The 17,616-nt window shown below is 46.2% G+C and overlaps 1 protein-coding gene across 4 annotated transcripts in view; it reads right to left on the bottom strand.

The window, feature by feature from the left end:
- Positions 1–718: 718 nt before the first annotated feature.
- Positions 719–17,616, bottom strand: part of ADGRB1 (adhesion G protein-coupled receptor B1) — a 140,317-nt gene continuing 123,419 nt past the window's right edge. For all 4 annotated transcript variants that reach the window (XM_053981688.1, XM_053981695.1, XM_053981704.1 and 1 more), the window contains one exon: positions 719–3,232. In XM_053981688.1, the coding sequence (XP_053837663.1) occupies positions 3,035–3,232 (198 nt within the window). In that variant the 3' untranslated portion in view covers positions 719–3,034. The remainder of the gene's footprint in view (positions 3,233–17,616) is intronic.

Raw genomic sequence — 17,616 nt, 5'->3', positions numbered from 1 at the left:
TGGCAGAAATGCTGCAAGATCTGTGTTAAATCTCAGCCCTTCACATACTACGATATTGGGAAGGAGGCATCAGGCTGTGGGTTTGAGAAACCTAAATAAAAGCAAGCTGCACTGCACAGAAAAGGGGATTCCTCATGTCCTGTGAATGTACTTTATAGAGACATGTCTTTTTATAGGAGTGAGAGGATACAAAGCTGAAATTTGGATAAATTCAGCCCTGTGTTGTGACTCTTCCACATTAGAGAGCCCAGGTGGCAGCTGTGGGGCCAGAAGAGGTTTCCCAGCCCCCAGGAGAGATGCAAAGCACACATGGAATGCAGGCAGGAGCACTTTTAAAAAGCAGACAGGGCTGGAGTTTCCACCTCTTTTATTAGAAATAAGACACATTCATTTTGTGCTCTGAAAACTGTACAGAAAAAAAAAAAAAAGTGTTGACGAACAGAGAGAGGAAGGAGGGGAAGGCATGGAAGGAGGGCAGGACGTGGGAAAAACAGGATTAACCGGAGGAGCTGAGCAGAGAAAGTCGAGTATCAACAGTTCTTAAACAAACATTTATCTCTGTAATTACATAACATCGTTAATGTCCTGCACAGGCGGCTGCAGTGAATGGGTGAGCGGGGAAGGTTGGAGTGAAGAGGGCAGGCTTGAGTGGGCAGAAGGGAAGGGAAGAAAAAAAAAAAAAAGAGAAAATAATCAAAACACAGTAGAAAGATACCTGTATGCTAAAATTCATCATGTGTAATTATAATAATTACAATATCATACAACCCAGCATCTGAGGGAGTCCTTTGTGCTTTCCTGTTTCATGAATAAGCTAAAAATTGAACAATAGTATCACAGTTTTATGAGTAACCACTTTCTCTATTTTTTAACTATTTGGATTTATTTAAGTTTTCCTTTCCATCCTTCATATCCTTTGGTTAAGGGCAAGGTAAATGCCACTGTCCTTGGAGATCACCCAGGTGGCCCAAAGGGAAGTCAAGGCAGAGATTTTTCACATCAAGCAACATCTCCCCATGGGGGAAGCACAGCTGGGGGCAGCAATTGCTTGGCATCTTGTACCCATTGGTCATTTTTCCCTAAAAATGTGAGGTTTGGTATTTTTTAATTAAAAGGAGACCCAAGCACAGTAATAATTCAGACCCTGATCAAGCTTTGCTGCTATCTGGTACAATCTGGCCACTCACAACCAGAGATTTGTCTCCATCCACCTCCAAAACTGGGAGAACTGGTCCCAACATCAGACAGACAGTGCTGGGAATGACAAAAATAATAATAATAAAATAAAGTCTGTGTCTAATGCCTCTGGCACATTTTTTAATGATAAAAATATTGCACAACACTTTTTGGGGTGAAATGTAGACACCTCATTTTTTTTGTAAATGACCTTGAGAAATGTTAAATGAAAAAAAATTAAATAGCTTTTTTTTTTTTTTTCATAGTGAAATGAAAATACTGCATTTATATGAGGAGGATTGTCTTGCTGTCCTGATCAGCTCCACCTCTTCCTTCCTGTAGGACCATGAACCTGCTGCTGGCTCTGGGCAGCGGGGTGGGCAGAGAAGAGCCAGCGAGGGGAAAATAACCAAAACCCAAACCGAATAAAGCAAAACAGAACATTGCAAGCCAGCGGTGAAGAGGCTGTATATTCCCACCATCCCAAAATTTCCACGGAGCAACTTGCCTTCCACCTTCAGCAGGTGGCATCCTCACCCCATGCCTGAGCAGTCCTATGGCACAGAAAGGCATTCGAAATGACAAGAGCCAAAGAAAAGAAAGGTCTCGGGTTTCAAGTTCTCTTTTTATTGAAGAAAAGAAAAGAAGAAGGAAAAAAATAGATTATTTTGTTTGTTTTTTTTGTCTGTTTGTTTCCAAGTGGACGTTATTCATGTTGTCAGTTTGTCTCAATGTCCTAAGGCAATGTCTCTGTTTACCAATATCTCCAGGTACAGCGGCAGATCTGTCTTTCCCTTTTTCTCTCTCTGCCTTCCAGGGAGGGGCAGCTTGGAATAGATTTGAGTCCGAAAGCAAGGACAAATAACAGAACAACAAAAAAAAAAAAACAACAAAACAAAAACAAAAACAAAAAAAACAAAAACAAAAAACAAACACAAAAAAAAAAAAAAAAGGATGAGGCCAAGAGGACCTTTGCAAGGCCCATGCTGAGTTTATCTATTTAACAGTCAATGACATGACCTACATTCTTCTTGTTGGTCTTGTTGTCTACCACCTTCCACCCTCTCCCTGGAGACGGGGCGAGCAGGATTTGGAGATTTGGAGCTGGTCCTTTCCTCCGCCGGGGAGGGATGAGAGGAGGAAGCCCCACCTCTCCTTTCCCCCCGAGCCGCGGGTGACGCCACCACGTCCCCCTCCGCGGGGACCCGCTGTGACCGTGGGCCAATGCCAGGTCGTGGCGTGGCACCCAGGAGTGGCAATGTCCTTGTGGCCACTTCTTGGCGCGTCCCATCTCCTTCCTTCTTGGATGAGCTGGCGAGGGAGAGGCGGGGGAGCGAGGGATGTCCCTCCAGGCTGGGTCTGCCCCAGCCAGGCCACATCCCAGCGAGGCTCCTGCAGGTGTCCCCTCTCGGTGTCCCCAGACAATCCTGATCTTCTGGGCCCTCTGTGGTGGCTGCTGGGCATCCTTCCACACCTCCCCATGGCAGAGCAGGAGGGCTCCTGGTGTGCGGCAGCGACCCGAGAGCATCTTGGCAGGGCTTGTCCCCTGCAGCCCCGCCCCACCCTCCTCCTCCTCCTCCTCTTCCTCGCTCTCTTCCAGGCTCACTCCTCCAGTCCTGCCTGGGAAAGCTCGTGTTGTCCTGAACCTACAGCTACTATACTCTATAAAGTAATATTCCCCCTCTCTGCTGAGAACAATACAAAAGTTACTCCATCTTACCAAAGGTTTCAAAAGAAACCAAACACTTTTCTCACTCGGTTCCGATTTAATTTAATCATTTCTTTAAAACGTGGTTTTGTTTTGTTTGTTTCGTTTGTTTTCCGGAAAAAAAAAAAGTCCTTTTTCTTCCCTTTCTGCTCAGACCTCTGTCTGAAGGTCAATAATGTCTTGTCCCACCAAAGGTATGGTGGCCCCTGTTTTCTCCCACTCTACAGTTTTTAGTTCTAGGGGAGACTGTGCCACAGGTTCGATGTCCTTTTTAACCCATGATGGCGGGGACTGGACTTTCCTGATGCCTTCCCAGGGTCTCTTGTTTGGTGTCTGCTGTTTTTCTTGCTGCAGGAGGAGGAAAGTGTGAGAAAGGAGAGAGAAAAAGAAAGAAAAGTTAGTGCAAAATGCAAGAAATACCATGATTTTGCCTCCTCTTTTATCTACAAATTGTTTTTTCCATGCAGCTTCCCATCCAAAATAAAGTGGGATATCAATGAAAATGACACTTAGCGTACAAACTGTCTATTTTCAAGAAGAAAATGTTGCTTTTCTTTCCAATGCCACCTCCATCACTTCATGACTGGATATTTCAGCCTTCAGCTGAGGATTTTGCTACTGAAAAACTGAGTGTGGTTTTGAGAGCATCAGATCTTTTTCAACTTCCACAGATGTAGTGACAAGGCAAGGGGTGATGGCTTTAAGATGAAAGAGGGTAGATTTAGATCGAATATTGGGAAGAAATTCTTCCCTGTGAGGGTGCTGAGGCCCTGGAATGGAATTCCTAGAGAAGCTGAGGCTGCCCCATCCTTGGAAGTGTCCAAGACCAGGTTGGATAGTGCTTGGAGCAACCTGGGATGGTGGAAGGTGTCTCTGCCCATGGCAGGGAGTGGAACTATAGGATCTTTAAGGTCTCTTCCAACCCAGCCCATGCATGAAACCCAGATTACAATGAGGTCCTCCTGAACACCCACTGAATTTGATGCACAGCTGTTTGTAGACTCTTTAATTGCAGCAAAACCTGCTCCCTGCTCCACCAGGGAACCAAATCTGTGCTGCTTGAGGAGCTGGAGCTCAGCTCGGAGGCTGAAAACATTTCCACCAACTCCACACCAAGCCCTGGAGGCTTTGTTAACCCAGTCTCCCCGCAGCACCCCACCATGGATATTGATCCAGAAAATCTTTCCATGTTTTTGCTGACATGCACCGAGACAAGGCTCTGGGGAGGGCTGAGGGGCTGGAAAATGAGTGTATTCCTCAGTGGGTAGAGAAAGGAAAGGTTTTTAATTAGTTACTCCACTCAGATTCTCCCCTCCAAACACCAGTGCTGCTTTTCACAGTTCATTATCTCCACAAAAACACTCCAGCACTGGGCAGGGAAAGGCTTCCCTGGATGTGACAGAACCCTTTTGAGCCACCTGCCAAAGGAGAAGTGGGAAGGACGGGAGGAAAGCGGCTCATGGAGGATGACAACAAGGAGGGAAAACCCTGGAGAGAAGATGAGGAGCCAGATGTGCAGGGGACACGCCACCAGGACGTGGCAAGGCTCGAGGCTGTCACCAAAATCTAATGACTGAGGGGAGATGAAGCCACAAAAGGCTGTGGGGTGACTCCAGGATGCTGCTGAGAGCGTTGTAGCTCCACAGGAAACTTCCATCCCCATCTGCTGCAGGCTCATCCAGCAGCCTCAGCTCCTCAGTTTGTCCTTCCCTAAGACGTTTTTGCCAGGCTCTTGTTTGTCCCAGCTCCACACTGGAGTGCTGACAGGAAAGCTGCTGTGGAATTATCCCTGCAGGGGCAGCTTTCATTGGATCACCCAAGCCAGGAATTCTGCTTGTCCAAACTTTAATGTAAAAATAAGGTGTGCTTGAAGTTGGTCCTGCACCCCACTGCTCCCAGGAGGAAGGCTCTGGTTGAGAGTTTTTGGTGGTTAGAAGGTGGGGAATGCACAAATCAGGTAAATATCTCAAAGTGAAGTGAAAGAAAGCATCCTGAAATTATTTTCATTCAAAGGGAGAAAAAAAAAATAAGTATTTTTAAAGAAAATTGGTTTTGTGGTGTTTTTTTTTTTTTTTTTTTTTTTTTTAATCAGGTTGTAAAAATATTGCTCATATGTAAAACACTCAGTTCTCAATTTCTTGAAATCTGCAGCTGGAGTTTTCATTAAACTCTACAATACAGATCTTTCCTTATGCTGCTGGTGTTATTCTTACTTTATTCCAACCTATAACATGACAGTGAATAATACTCACATGACAGAAGAAGTGATCAAATTCGTGATTTGTTACATTATCTTTTCTGGAACTTATTTTAGAATCACTGCAATTAAAAAGTGGAACCTATTTAACTCTTGTGTGTGCCTTGATGAGACAAGCTGGAAGTTTCCTGAAGGGAAATTGCCACCTACAGTGTTTTTTGGAGACTATCAGTCTGCCTGAAAAGACACAGCAGGGAGGAACACAGAGAAAAAAGCACAAATGGGAACAAAAATTGGAATGAATTTAAGTTTCCCAAAAGGTGAAGAAAAACAGGTCAAGACAGATTTTTTTCAGTGGAAAAAAATATTTTTCTCCCACCACTGCTGCAATGCCACAAGTTTTCAAAGCTGCTGATGTCCACAGCTGTATTAGAGAGCAGCACAAGTGATTTTATGCATGAAGTTCATAAATAATTCGGTTTTTCCCCTCAAACAAGAGACCTTTTTTGATGGCATTATTTATGGCCACCTTCAGCATCAGGTTCTGTTTGCAGCCAATCCCTGTTTTAGCAGTCTCTCTCCATCTGCCACACTCCTGACCTTCATCCTCTCCTTCATGCTGGGAGGATGCTCCCGGATCTGATCATGCACCCTGAACGTGATCAGCAACCCTCAGAGCCCTCCCTGTCATGGGCTAGTGAGCAAGAGGAGCTGCAAAGCCAGGGAGGGAACAGAAACTGAGGGAGGGAAAAAAAAACCAAAAACTGACAAAATGAAAAAATTATGAGCTCACATCTACAGCAGTGGCCTCAGATCAGCCCTGTCACTGGGGAACACCACCTAAGGGTGACAAAATTTATTCAAACCCCAGACATTAAATGTTGTGAGTTGTTGAGAAGAGAAGAATTAAGAAAGGAAGAGAAAACAAAACAGGAAATATTATTCTGGCAGTGAACAGCTCCATTCTGCACCTGCATCTTGAATATTCTGGGCACTCCATGGGCTTCCTGAGAGGAAGATAAAGGGAAAATGATAAATGTGGCCGGTTTCCAGCCATGGATAAAGTTATAGAGAATGTCCTGTGGGAGGAAAGATTGCAAACTCCAACCTTCAGGCCTTAGAAGAGATTATGGTTGGATGTAAAAGAGGTCTGTGAAGCTCTGAGAGTTTGTGGATGACAGGAATGGACCACTGGTGGTGGGGATTGGGATAATCTCTTCCAACAAAGGAACTCCAGAGCACCAAGGAGTGAACCCTGGGAGCTGGGCCTGCCCACAGTGTCCAGCCAACCTCCAGGCCACCTTTCCACAGCTCTCTGTCCATCCTGAAAACTTCTAAACTCATGAAAAGTACACGGAAACACTCACAAAACCAGCATCTATTCGGAGCTATCCAGGGAAGTGACAGCTCTCTGCATCAAGGGGTCTCTGAGCACAAATTCCTGGAGTTTTGGGGATCTTTTTGAAGATGCACCACCACAGGCTGGCCCTTTTATTTCTCCAGGCTCCTTTTCACTCTGCCATGGAGAGGAGGCAGAAACTGCCCTTGGGTCTGACCCCACATGGTGATTTCCATCCTCCTTATCAGTGTGATATCGACCTGTGACTGTGGTGAGCTTAGTGACTCCAAAGGTTTTTATTCACAGTTAGAAGATGAAAAAGAGCTATGGAAAAATGACAAAATGAAGAAGGGAGACTTGCTTTTAGTTCTCCATTTCTCAGGAAGGGATCAGGCTTCTCTGGTGAGGCTGTGAGGGAAGTGCTGGCTCAGGGGTGGCTGCAGGAGGACTCGGTGCCCACGGGGATCTCTGAGCAGGTTAATCAGCCTGGCAGAGCTCTGTGAAGGATGCTGGGAGACAAAAGAAAATCTCCTCTTGGCACAAACCACCCTGGGAATTGGTAGCAGGATGCTGGGAACAGCTCCCCTTTTCTTTCCCTCCATATGGGAAAAAGTTTTTATGGGGTATTGACCACTTGAGCAGCACAGAGAAACAGGCACTGGGCTCATGCTCCAACCCTGGCATTTCCCTCCAGCTTCACTGTGGGGTCTTTGCAATCCTTGCAGACAGGAGGGAAAACTGAGCTATGCATAGAAAAGAAAGAAATCCTGGAGAGAGGGATGTGTAATCTGGCTGGAAAAGACACTGGGGCTGGCCTGGTGCCTCCGAGACAGCCAGGGCTGGCCCCAGACAGGGGCTGAAAGCACCAGGAGCTGCTCTGCCAGGGACAGAGCCATCACTCTGGCCTGACACAGTCCAGGAGCTTCTGGGAAGGAGGAAAATGTTTATCAGTCCCTGTCTGGTGCCAGCATTGTGGAGAAAAAAAAGGGGTGGGAAAGGAGGGAGCACCCACACTCAGAGCTGGGGTAAAACCAACTCCAGACTCGAGGTGTTCATCATCCTGGTGGCACTCGGAGTCTCCTTCATTCAGCCCCGACTTTTGTTTTAGCTGCAGATTTTTAAGGTGGAGGGAGGGGATTTGGGATAAAAGGTGTTTAGGGTGCAGTGCCAACAAAACCCCCCAGCTCTCTGACAAAGACAGAGGTGAAGTGCATTGAGATAATCCACACATCCTTCTGCTGGAGCTGGTCCTGGCAGACTGCAGAGTCACCTGTGCTGGACTCGTGGTGGGTATGGAAAGGTGATGGTGGTGGGTCCTTACCCTTGGTCTTCAGGGAATCATCACAAAATCACAGAATGGTTTGCTTTGGAAGGAACCTTAAAAACCATCTAATTCCAACCCCTGCCCTGGGCAGGGACACCTTCCACTCTCCCAGGTTCCAGTCCCAAACTGGCCTTGGACACTTCCAGGGATGAGGCAGCCACAGCTTCTCTGGGTAACCTGTGCCAAGGCCTCAGCATACTCACGGGAAAGAATTAATTCCCAATATCCCATCTAACCCTGACCTCTGTCAATTTAAAGCCCTTCCCTCTTGTCCTGGCACTCCATCCCTGTTCCCAAGTCCCTCTCCACCTCTCTTGCAGCCCCTTCAGGCACTGGAAGGGGCTCTAAGGTTTCTCTGGAGCCTTCTCTTCCCCAGGCTGGAGAATCCCAATTTTCTCAGCTTTTCCTCACAGCAGAGTTGCTCCACCCCTCTGATCATCTTGGTGCTCCACATCCTTCGTGTGCTGAGACCCCAGAACTGGACAAAAGATTCCAGGTGGAGTTTGACCAGAGCAGATTTGAGGGACAGAATCCCCTCCCTCACCCTCCACACTTTCCTGTGCTGCCTCCAGAAGTCCAGGCTGACTTCATGCCGAGCTCTTTTCCTTAGGAACAACATCCCTGCAGTGCATAAACACAGCCCAAGAGTCTGCTCTGAGGCACAGCTTGGATTTCCCACTTCAGCCAAAGCCCATGAACCGCTCGGGCTGCTCGAGCTGCACCTCCCTGTGTTTGTTTTGTGGGGGTTTTGATTGTTTTTCGTTGGTTTTCATTTTTTAACAGCCAGTTTTTATGGTTACCCTGAATAACTGAGGAGCAACTCAGGGCCTTCTGCTGAGCACTCAGTGATAACTCCCCTGGAACTCCCTCCCATGCTGTTTTCCTTGCCTCTGGTGTCAACTTGAAGGATATTTCATGACCCAAATGGTCTCTCCCCACGACATTGATGACTGCAGGACCAGAATGAAGTTATTCAGGGCATAGAGCAGGGGATTTGAAGGATAAATGTGGCTCACGCTCATCTAATCCATCTTCAGATCAATGTCGATGAAATGTGATTAGAAAATGGGAAAGCTGTCTTGTTTCTTTAGAGAATGATAAATTTTCCTTTCCTTCTCAGAAAGAAGTAGCTGCAGTTCTTTTATTTTATGCTACTGAACTACAAAGATTATGCTTTTTCCTTTTTTTTTTTTCCCTTTTCATTTAGGAGAAAAGCAAAATAAAAGGAAGTGGCGGGCTTTGTTCAGAATTTCATTAAATTAAATTGGGGGAAAAAAATTGTGGTTTTAACTTGGAGATCAGTTAAGAAACTTGAAATACCCAGCATTTGCTGGGCTATAAAAATTTGTCTTCTGCTTCTGAATTCCCTGAAGTTCATCCATCCTGAAGGGGTGGCTGTGAGACAAATTCTAGTGAGGCCAAACAGCTGAAAGTGAACAGGCTCTTGATCAAGGAAGTCTTTTATTGACTCCAGAAAAGCCTAAAAGCTGCACAGAACACCTGTGGTCCCACCAGCATGAGGAACAGGCTGCTTTCCAGAGCATCCTTGCTGTTAATCCAGCTGGGCCAATCCCAACCTTTTTTGGGACAATGCTTATGGTCTGTGAAGAGCCCACCTGGAGGACTAAATTCCCTAAAATGCTGAAAACTCTCAAAGCTGCCTCACGGGGGCAACTGAGGATCCAGGAGGGGACCAAGAGTACTCAAAGCATGATTTTTCATAGAGTCTTCTATTTAGACTCTATAAAGAATTATTCATACTTCAGAGTATAAAAAACCAGGAGTTTCCATGTGCTGGTGGCACTGCCCGGTGCTGGAGCAGAGGATACAGGGAACAGGTTTCTCTGGGATAAATTTTGTCCCCTAAGTGTTGGGACAAAAGGTGCTGGATGATCTGCAGGAGGAGGTGAACTTCTGATTGATGATGTATTTTGACACCTGGGAGCTGGCAGATGGTTTATGGCTGACTGAATTAAGATTTGACGTCATTTTCATAACAGAATTTATTGCGGTAATTATCAGACTTTATGCAGAGCTCCTCCCTATGAAAGCTTCACTAATTGGTCTGTTAAAATTTGCCTTTAAGCAGTGCAGAGAGGATTAAAGTTGTGACACAAAGACACTCTTCCCAAAAGTGGAGCTTCCCTTGCAGAGGGACACCCAGCCAGCAGATTCCCAATGTTCCAATTCCTGCAGCAGGGCACATCAGGGAGACACAGCTCTGCCTGGGGATGAGCTGCAATATCCATCAATATCCATAAAATCATAGAATTATAGAATCAGGGAATGGCCTGGGTTGGAAGGAACATTAAGATCATCTCATCCCACCCCCCAGCCATGGGCAGGGACAGCTTTCACCATCCCAGGTTGCTCCAAGCTCTATCCAAGCTGGCCTTGGACTATTCCAGGGATGGGGCAGCCACAGCTTCCCTGGGCAACCTATGCCAGGGCCTCAGCACCCTCACAGGGAAGAATTTCTTCCTAATATTCAATCTAAACCTGCCCTCTGTCATCTTAAAACCCTTTGACCTTTTGCTGTGACTCCATGGTCCTTTTTTCTCAAAACTCCATTAGGTTGCCAAAGCCAGTGCTGGTGGAATGGGTAAATCTCCAGATGTCCAGAGAGGAAAGCTAAGAAAAATCTCATTGTGAGAAAAGAAAGTGAGGAATCAAGACAGAAACACTGTCCAGAAGGAAATAGGGAAAAGTTAGGCAGAAAAAAACCTTATAGCTTTTTAAAACAGGATTTGGAGCAGGCACTTTTTAGGATCAGTGGAAATTTGGGATGGGATTTGAGAGTTGCATTTTTTCCCAGAGAAGCTGTGGCTGCTCCATCCCTGGAAGTGTCCAAGGCCATGTTGGACAGGGCTTGGAACAACCTGGGATAGTGGAAGGTGTCCCTGCCCATGGCAGTGGAGTGGGATGAGATGATCTTTAACATACTTTCCAATCCAAACCATTCTGTGATTCTATGAATTATAAACAGTCCAGATCCTGCATGTGAGCTGCAGGACAGGAGCCAAAGCAAAAGCCATTCCAGCTGCAGGGAGCTGAATGTGGCAGGGAGCTCATCAACAAGAAGGAGAAAATCCACGGAATTTGCAGAGCTCTGTCCAGCGCTGACCTCGGCACAAGCAAAGAGCTGCTGTTTAAAATGAATGCCAAGCCAGATGCTGGCAGGAAAAGAGGGATATGGATGCGATTCCAGCTTCTCTAATGGAGCTGCATCAAAGGACTCCTGCTGAGGGGGAAGGCAGGAGGGGCACTTCCACTGCTATCAAAGCGTAGGAGAAGCAAAACCTTGGCTTTTTTAAAAGCCTACAAAACCACAGACACCTCTCAATGTCCAGCCCAAACCCTGGAATTTCTTTGGCAATTAACTCCCAGGGAGCAGCAGCGTTGGAGATGTTAAACCCTGAGAACAGAGATCTGCAGAGGAAAAATATTTCCTGTGTAGTACAAAGCAGCTTGAAAATAACCACTACTCTGCTTTAATGTGAAGAGCTCTCAGCTACAAGAATTCAGAGCTGGGTAACTCTGTGTATTTAGGAGGAAAAAGGGGAAGAAATTGCATGGTGGAGCCTGCAGTGTGCCAGTCAAAGGTCAGGCTTTGAAAGGGAGAAACAAACTTGCAGCAAGGCTTTCCAACAATGGGATTTTTTTATTTTTTTGGTAGCAATTGGGGAGGTAAAGAAGGAGTCAAAGTGATGGGAGTGATTAGGAAGGAAGAACTCTGCTGTCTGAGTCAGTCCCAAGCTAACACTCCAATATACATCAAAAATCTCCCTTATAGAACGAGAGATTTATAATCCACGTGGAAGCCACTCACTGCTTATTGCAGCCTTAAAAATGAGGGTTTGGTGCATCCCAGACACCAAGAGAGCTTTAAATTTTCATCAGGATGCCTGGTGGGGGTGGCTGGGTATTTTGATGCAAATCCTGCTGTGGTTGTCTCCAAGTCTTTGGTTACTTTGATGCTTCCTGGTTGCAAATAAGCTGTCAGGGGGATAAATATTCCACACACACAGAGCTCATTCAGTTTTCCTCTCAGGGGCTACATCAGCTTCCAGTTTGGTCTGGGATAAAATGGAAGGGCAACAGTGTGAAACCTCCACAGGTTTGGGAAGAGGGTGAGCACAGCAAACCAGCTGTTCCTGAGGTGCTATTTTTAGATTCTTCCATCTCTTCAGGTGTTCAGAGAACATCTGTCCCAAATTCCAGCAAAACATGAGCAAAGAATTCCTGCCTACAACCCCAAAACTTCCTTCTGAGTTAGGAAAAAAGTCAACTCCACCTCACCTGAAGTTGAAGGCTGCAAGGGAGAAAAAATTTGCCACAGAATATCCAGAGTGGGAAGGGACCTGCCAGGATCATGGTAAGGTCATACAGAGATCCATCAGTGCATTAAAAACCTGACTTTTCAACTTGGATGTCATCAGATCTTGCTGGATGTCATCCTGCTCCAATCTTAATTCCCTAGTATGGAAAAATTAACTCTGGGAAATAGTGATTTAGTGAATAGACATCCCTGATCAGTCCATACAGTCACAAATCACAGAATCCCCGAATGGTTTGGGTTGGAAGGGATCTCAAAGACTGCCTCATTCCACCCCCTGCCATGGGCAGGGACACCTTCCACTATCCCAAGTTGTTCCAAACCCTGCCCAACCTGGCCTTGGACACTTCCAGGGATGAGACATCCCTGGTTGCTCCTCTGGACAACCTGTGTCAGGGCCTCACAGGGATGAAATTTTTCCCAATATCCCATCTAAATGTCCCTCCTTCAGCTCAAAGCTGTTTTGAGTGTGACCACGTTTTTCTGCTGTATGGATGAGGTGGCCAAGGCTTGAACACCACCTGGATGTGTAGTCCTGTGTGCTCTGAACGTGGATCCTGCTGGAAAATGTGATTTTAATCAGGAATAGTTGAGGGTGCTTCCAGTGGGAGCGTTTTAGAGTTGAGGTAAAGACAACAGAAACTATGTGTCACATGGAAGAAATTTTATGCAATACACTGGAAAAGAAAATATGGAAAAATCCATGTTTATTCCCCAAGGAGGGCATTTCTTAATTACTGTACTCTGAGACTCAACTTAGTTCATCATTAGGAATATGCTTTGGTTTCCAGCAAAATAACTGCAGTGAAACAATAACTGTGGCCAGTGCCACATTCCTGGGAATGCCTGGAGTATGAGCAAGATTCAGACCTGACTGGCATTCCAGGAACTATCCTGCTTCCCATAATTCTGACAGATTCTCATTAGGAAGCTGATGGCAGTGGGGACACCCCAATCCCAGTGGGATGTGGATTAGGACTCCTCAACTGCAGCTTGATGGAAAAGCAGAATTCATCCCCAAACCCGTCTCCATTTAAAATTCCTACAATTCAGTCTCTCTTCCCAAGGAATTGGACAAGAGGAAATGCCCTCAAGTTGTGCCAGGGGAGGTTTAGGCTGGATATTAGCAAAAATTTCTTCACTGAGAGGGTGGTCAAGAGAGATGGGATACTGAATATTGGAACAGGTGCCCAGGGAAGTGGTGGAGTCACATACTGGGAGGAATTTTTAGTTGTTGCCCTTCGGAACACAGTTTAGTGGTTTGACTTGATGACTTTAGAGGTCTTTTTCAACCTTTATGATTCTGTGAGTCCCTGATTATGTTCCAGCTCTGCCAGTTACTTCTCTGGGACAGAGAGCAAAGGTACACTTTATCGAGTGTACATGCCACTAACATTTATCCCAAGTTTCCATCTATCAGGATACCTAAAAAGGAGGAATGCATGTGCTTGTATAAACCTTTGTGTCATGGCTGAAAACCCCTCAAAAAGGGGTTCTAAAAATATTTTACTCTTGAAGCTGGAGAAATTCTCAACAATAAATAAAATGTGATGGTTGAATTTTCCACCATTTTTCCTAAGGAGATTGAAAATCTGTTCCTTCATCCCATTCTTCTCTTGGTGTTTCCTTAAAATCTGATAATTTAGGAGTTCATGTGAAAGGAGCTTGTGGTTAGTGTGATATGGTAAGTGCACTGGAGTACTGTGTGGATGGCAATTTACAATAAAATCCCTAAAAAATTGATCCCTAAAAATGGCCAGCACCATTCCTAGGAATCCACAGGATGCCTGTCCTGTACAGACATTTATTTCCAGTTTAATCAGCATTTTTCTGACCTTGGCGTTGAGGGAGGAACAGCAAGATCAGGACAAGCATTGTATCCTGGAAAGGGCTGAGGACAGTGGGACATGCTGCCAGGAGAGTTTGGGAAAATGCCAAGCTTGGAGAGAGACTTGGGAGCTTGACTTTGTGGTTGTTTATTTAAAAGGGAAATCAGAGAGAACAGCAATGCAGGCAGATGGAGCAGACCCAGGAAATATCCCTTCTGCTCTGGGATGAGGAAGGGTTCAGGGGTACTCCAGGATCCTGATGACCTTGCTCATGCCAAGGCACGGAGCTTTCTGCCGGTTAAGGAATGTTTGGATTCATGTCTGTCTTAGGTTGAAATATTTAGCTGAGGGTGTGTATTCTATTGCAATCTGTTAGAGGTGGGGCAGTTATCTTCTGTTCATTGGGCAGTTTTTCTTTATCTCTTCCACAAACCAATCCTCCCTCCAGGAGATCTCTTCTGTTCATGGCCAGTGAGTGTCCCTGCATGGCTGATAAAATTCCGTCATCCCACTGGGAGATGCTCCGCCCAGGGGGAGGAGCCAAGCATTCCTACCTGGATATAATCTGACTTTTTGAACACCACTGCAGCCTTTTCCCACTGGATTCCCAGAGGAGCAGCTTTTTTCTCCACTGCATTCCCAGAAGAAGACCAGGCTCATCTCCAGCACCCCTGGAGCTTCAGAGGAAAACTCCACCCTTCTATAGGATCCCTGCTCCAGCAGAAGCACAGCTGGCACTGCAGGAGGGCTGAGCCACCATGGAATGGGACTGCTGCCACCACCCTGACCCACAGGGTGTCAGGTCGTGTTCTGACTTTGTCAAGGTTTTTTTTTTTGTTGTTGTTTGTACTATTGCATTTGTATTTTTAATTTTCCTAATAAAGAACTGTAATTCCTACTCCCATATCTTTGCCTGAGAGCCCCTTCATTTCAAAATTATAATAATTTGGAGGGATGGGGTTTGCAATTTCCATTTCATGGAAGCCTCCTGCCTTCCTTAGCAGACACCTGTCTTTCAAACCAAGACAATGTCATGGAAGGGGTTGGGATAGGTCCACGATGCTCTGCAGTGCCAATGAAAGCCAGACTTACACTAAGGTTTGTTTTATCACTGCCACCAGAAGAAGAACTCCAACATTTTATAACCTAAACATGCATGAAAGAGAAAACATTCTTTTGTTGTTCCTTTAATCCCTGTTATCTGGTCTTTGCCTTCTCAGGGTGAGCTGAAGATGAGGCCTGAGTTCCAATGGGGTCCTCAGCAGCAAAAGGTAGAAAAAGGGCTGGGGAAAAACCGGTTTATTTTACTTTGTATTGCTTTGGATGCTTTTTAAACCAATACCCTCTCCTGACTTGCCAATCCTGCTCTTCACAAGCTCCCCCTCTCCTGTTACATCCAAGAGAAAATTCCCAGCGTGAAAAAGATACAGTCAATATGCAAAAGCCACCTTCAGAACCTCCTTCAGCAGCTCAAAGCTCTTTGATGCTGACAGCGGCAACTTTAATTCTACATAGATGCATCTCTGAAATGCTAAAACCTTCCCAATCTATAAACCCCTCCTGCAAATAGACCAGAGATTAGCTTTTACACTGGATTTAAGAATTTTTTGGGTTTACAGCTGCGTCATACTAAAATAACAGAAAAAAAAAAAAAAAAAAAACCCTGGAGAGGTGACACTGAGTGAGAAGCATTTGGATTATAGGCCTGGCAGGATTCTTTGATCTGAACCTGTAGACCCACTGCCTCTCACTCTGTGACACTGGGCAGCCCATAATGACACCTTGCCACATGCAATGAAAGCAGGATTTGCTGGGGTAACATCTCTGGAGCTCAGCACAGCAATGCGGGGTCAGAAGACAGACCAAAGGCTCTGTAGTGCTCTGCTTCCCTCCAAAAAAACCCAAACCTCTTGTTCCATCACCCTCTGAGCTCTGCTCTTGCCTCCAAGGGAGTCCCATCAAAATAAGCCCCACCAGTGCCACATCTGCCCCACTGCAGGGGGGTGCTACATCCTGGATCTGTCTCAGGTCATGGAATCATTGAGGTTGGAAAAGACCTCCAAGATCACTGATCCAACTGTCGATCCAGCACTGCCAAGGCCACTACTAGACCGTGTCCCCAGGTGCCACATCTACACGGTTTCTGAACACTTCCAGGGATGGCGATTCCACCACTTCTCTGGGGCAGCCTCCTCCAATGCTTGGCCACCCTTTCACTGCAGAAATTTTTACAAATATCCAACCTGAACTTCCCCTGGTGCAACTGGAGCTGGTTCATCCTGTTCTATCACTTTTTACCTGGGAGAGAAGACTCCCACCTGACTCCAACCTCCTGTCAGGGAGTTCTAGAGAGTAGAAGGTCCCCCCTGGACCTCCTTTTCTCCAGGCTGAGTCCCCTCAGCTCCCTCAAGTGCTCCTCATCAGACCTGTGCTCCAGACCCTTCTCCATCTTTGTTGCCCTTCTCTCCCCAGCCCCTCAATGTCTTTCTTGTCCTGAGGGCCTTTGATTACAAATCACCAAGGATTGTTATAATTAGCCCACCTTGCCTCTCTCCTGAGTGCAGGAAATTTAATTTCTTACTGTCAGCCTGGCTCTGCTGCTTGTTTTTCTCTTCAGCTGGAGCTGTAAGAATTCCTTGCAGCCTTTCAGTCCTTGCCCAGCTGGCTGAGACACGTGGAAGGTGCCATCTGCCTGCTCTTCCTTATTTTATTATTTACAACAAAAATTATTACAAAGGCTCCTGATAATTTTTTCCAGTCCCAGACCTCTGCCCCTAAGAAAGGCTGAAAGGCCTTTCCCTAAGTCTGTCTCCTTTAAAGGTATCCCCTTTTCCCTTGAACTTTGCTCCTGTAAAGGCAAAACATGGATATCACAGGATCACAGAATGATTTGGGTTAGAAAAGGCTATAAAAATCATCTCATTCCAATCCCCTGCCATGGGCAGGGACACCTCCCACCATCCTAGGTTGCTCCAAGTCCCATCCAACCTGGCCTTGGACACTTCCAGAGATGGAGCAGCCACAGCTTCTCTGGGCAACTTGTGACAGAGCTTCAGCACCCCCAGAGGGAAGAATTTCTTCCTAATATCCCATCTAACTCTACTCACTTTCAGGTTAAAGCCCTTGCCCCTTGCTGGTTGTCACAGTCTTGTCACTACCTGACCTTGCCGAAGTCTCTCTCCAGCTCCTGTGGGGACTGAAAGGCCACAATAAGCTCATCTAGGAGTCTTCTCTTCTACAGGCTGAACAATCCAAATTTTCTCAGCCTTTCCCCATAGAAATGCTCCAGCCCTTGGAGAACCTTCCTGGCCTTGTCTGGACCTGCTCATTTCCACATCCTCATATCACAGGTGATCAGCTGTCACAAATAACCTACATTTAATAGTTTCCAGTCCCCAAAATGTGATCCCAACATCCCACCTTAAATCCCACTGCTGTGGCCCTCCTAAATATCCCATGACTGCCACCTTGGCCTCTGCCTCAGCCCCACAAGGGAAGGGAGATGCTTCCCCTCTTTCTGCCCTCTCTACTTTCCACCTAGATTTCCTCATGGTCAACCCAATTTCCAGTTCCTACCCAGGAGTGGATGAATAGGGCACAAAGGGATGACCTGAAAGGGGATGCCAAGGACACACACAGGGAAGACAACACCACAGACAGACACAGGGACAGACATCCTCCTCCTGGGCTGCTGTGTGGTGCATGTG

This window comes from Vidua macroura, chromosome 1 (assembly GCF_024509145.1).
Source record: "Vidua macroura isolate BioBank_ID:100142 chromosome 1, ASM2450914v1, whole genome shotgun sequence".
NCBI lineage: Eukaryota > Metazoa > Chordata > Aves > Passeriformes > Viduidae > Vidua > Vidua macroura.
Note: the sequence above shows the minus strand (reverse complement) of the source record. Positions and strands in the feature narration are given on the sequence as shown.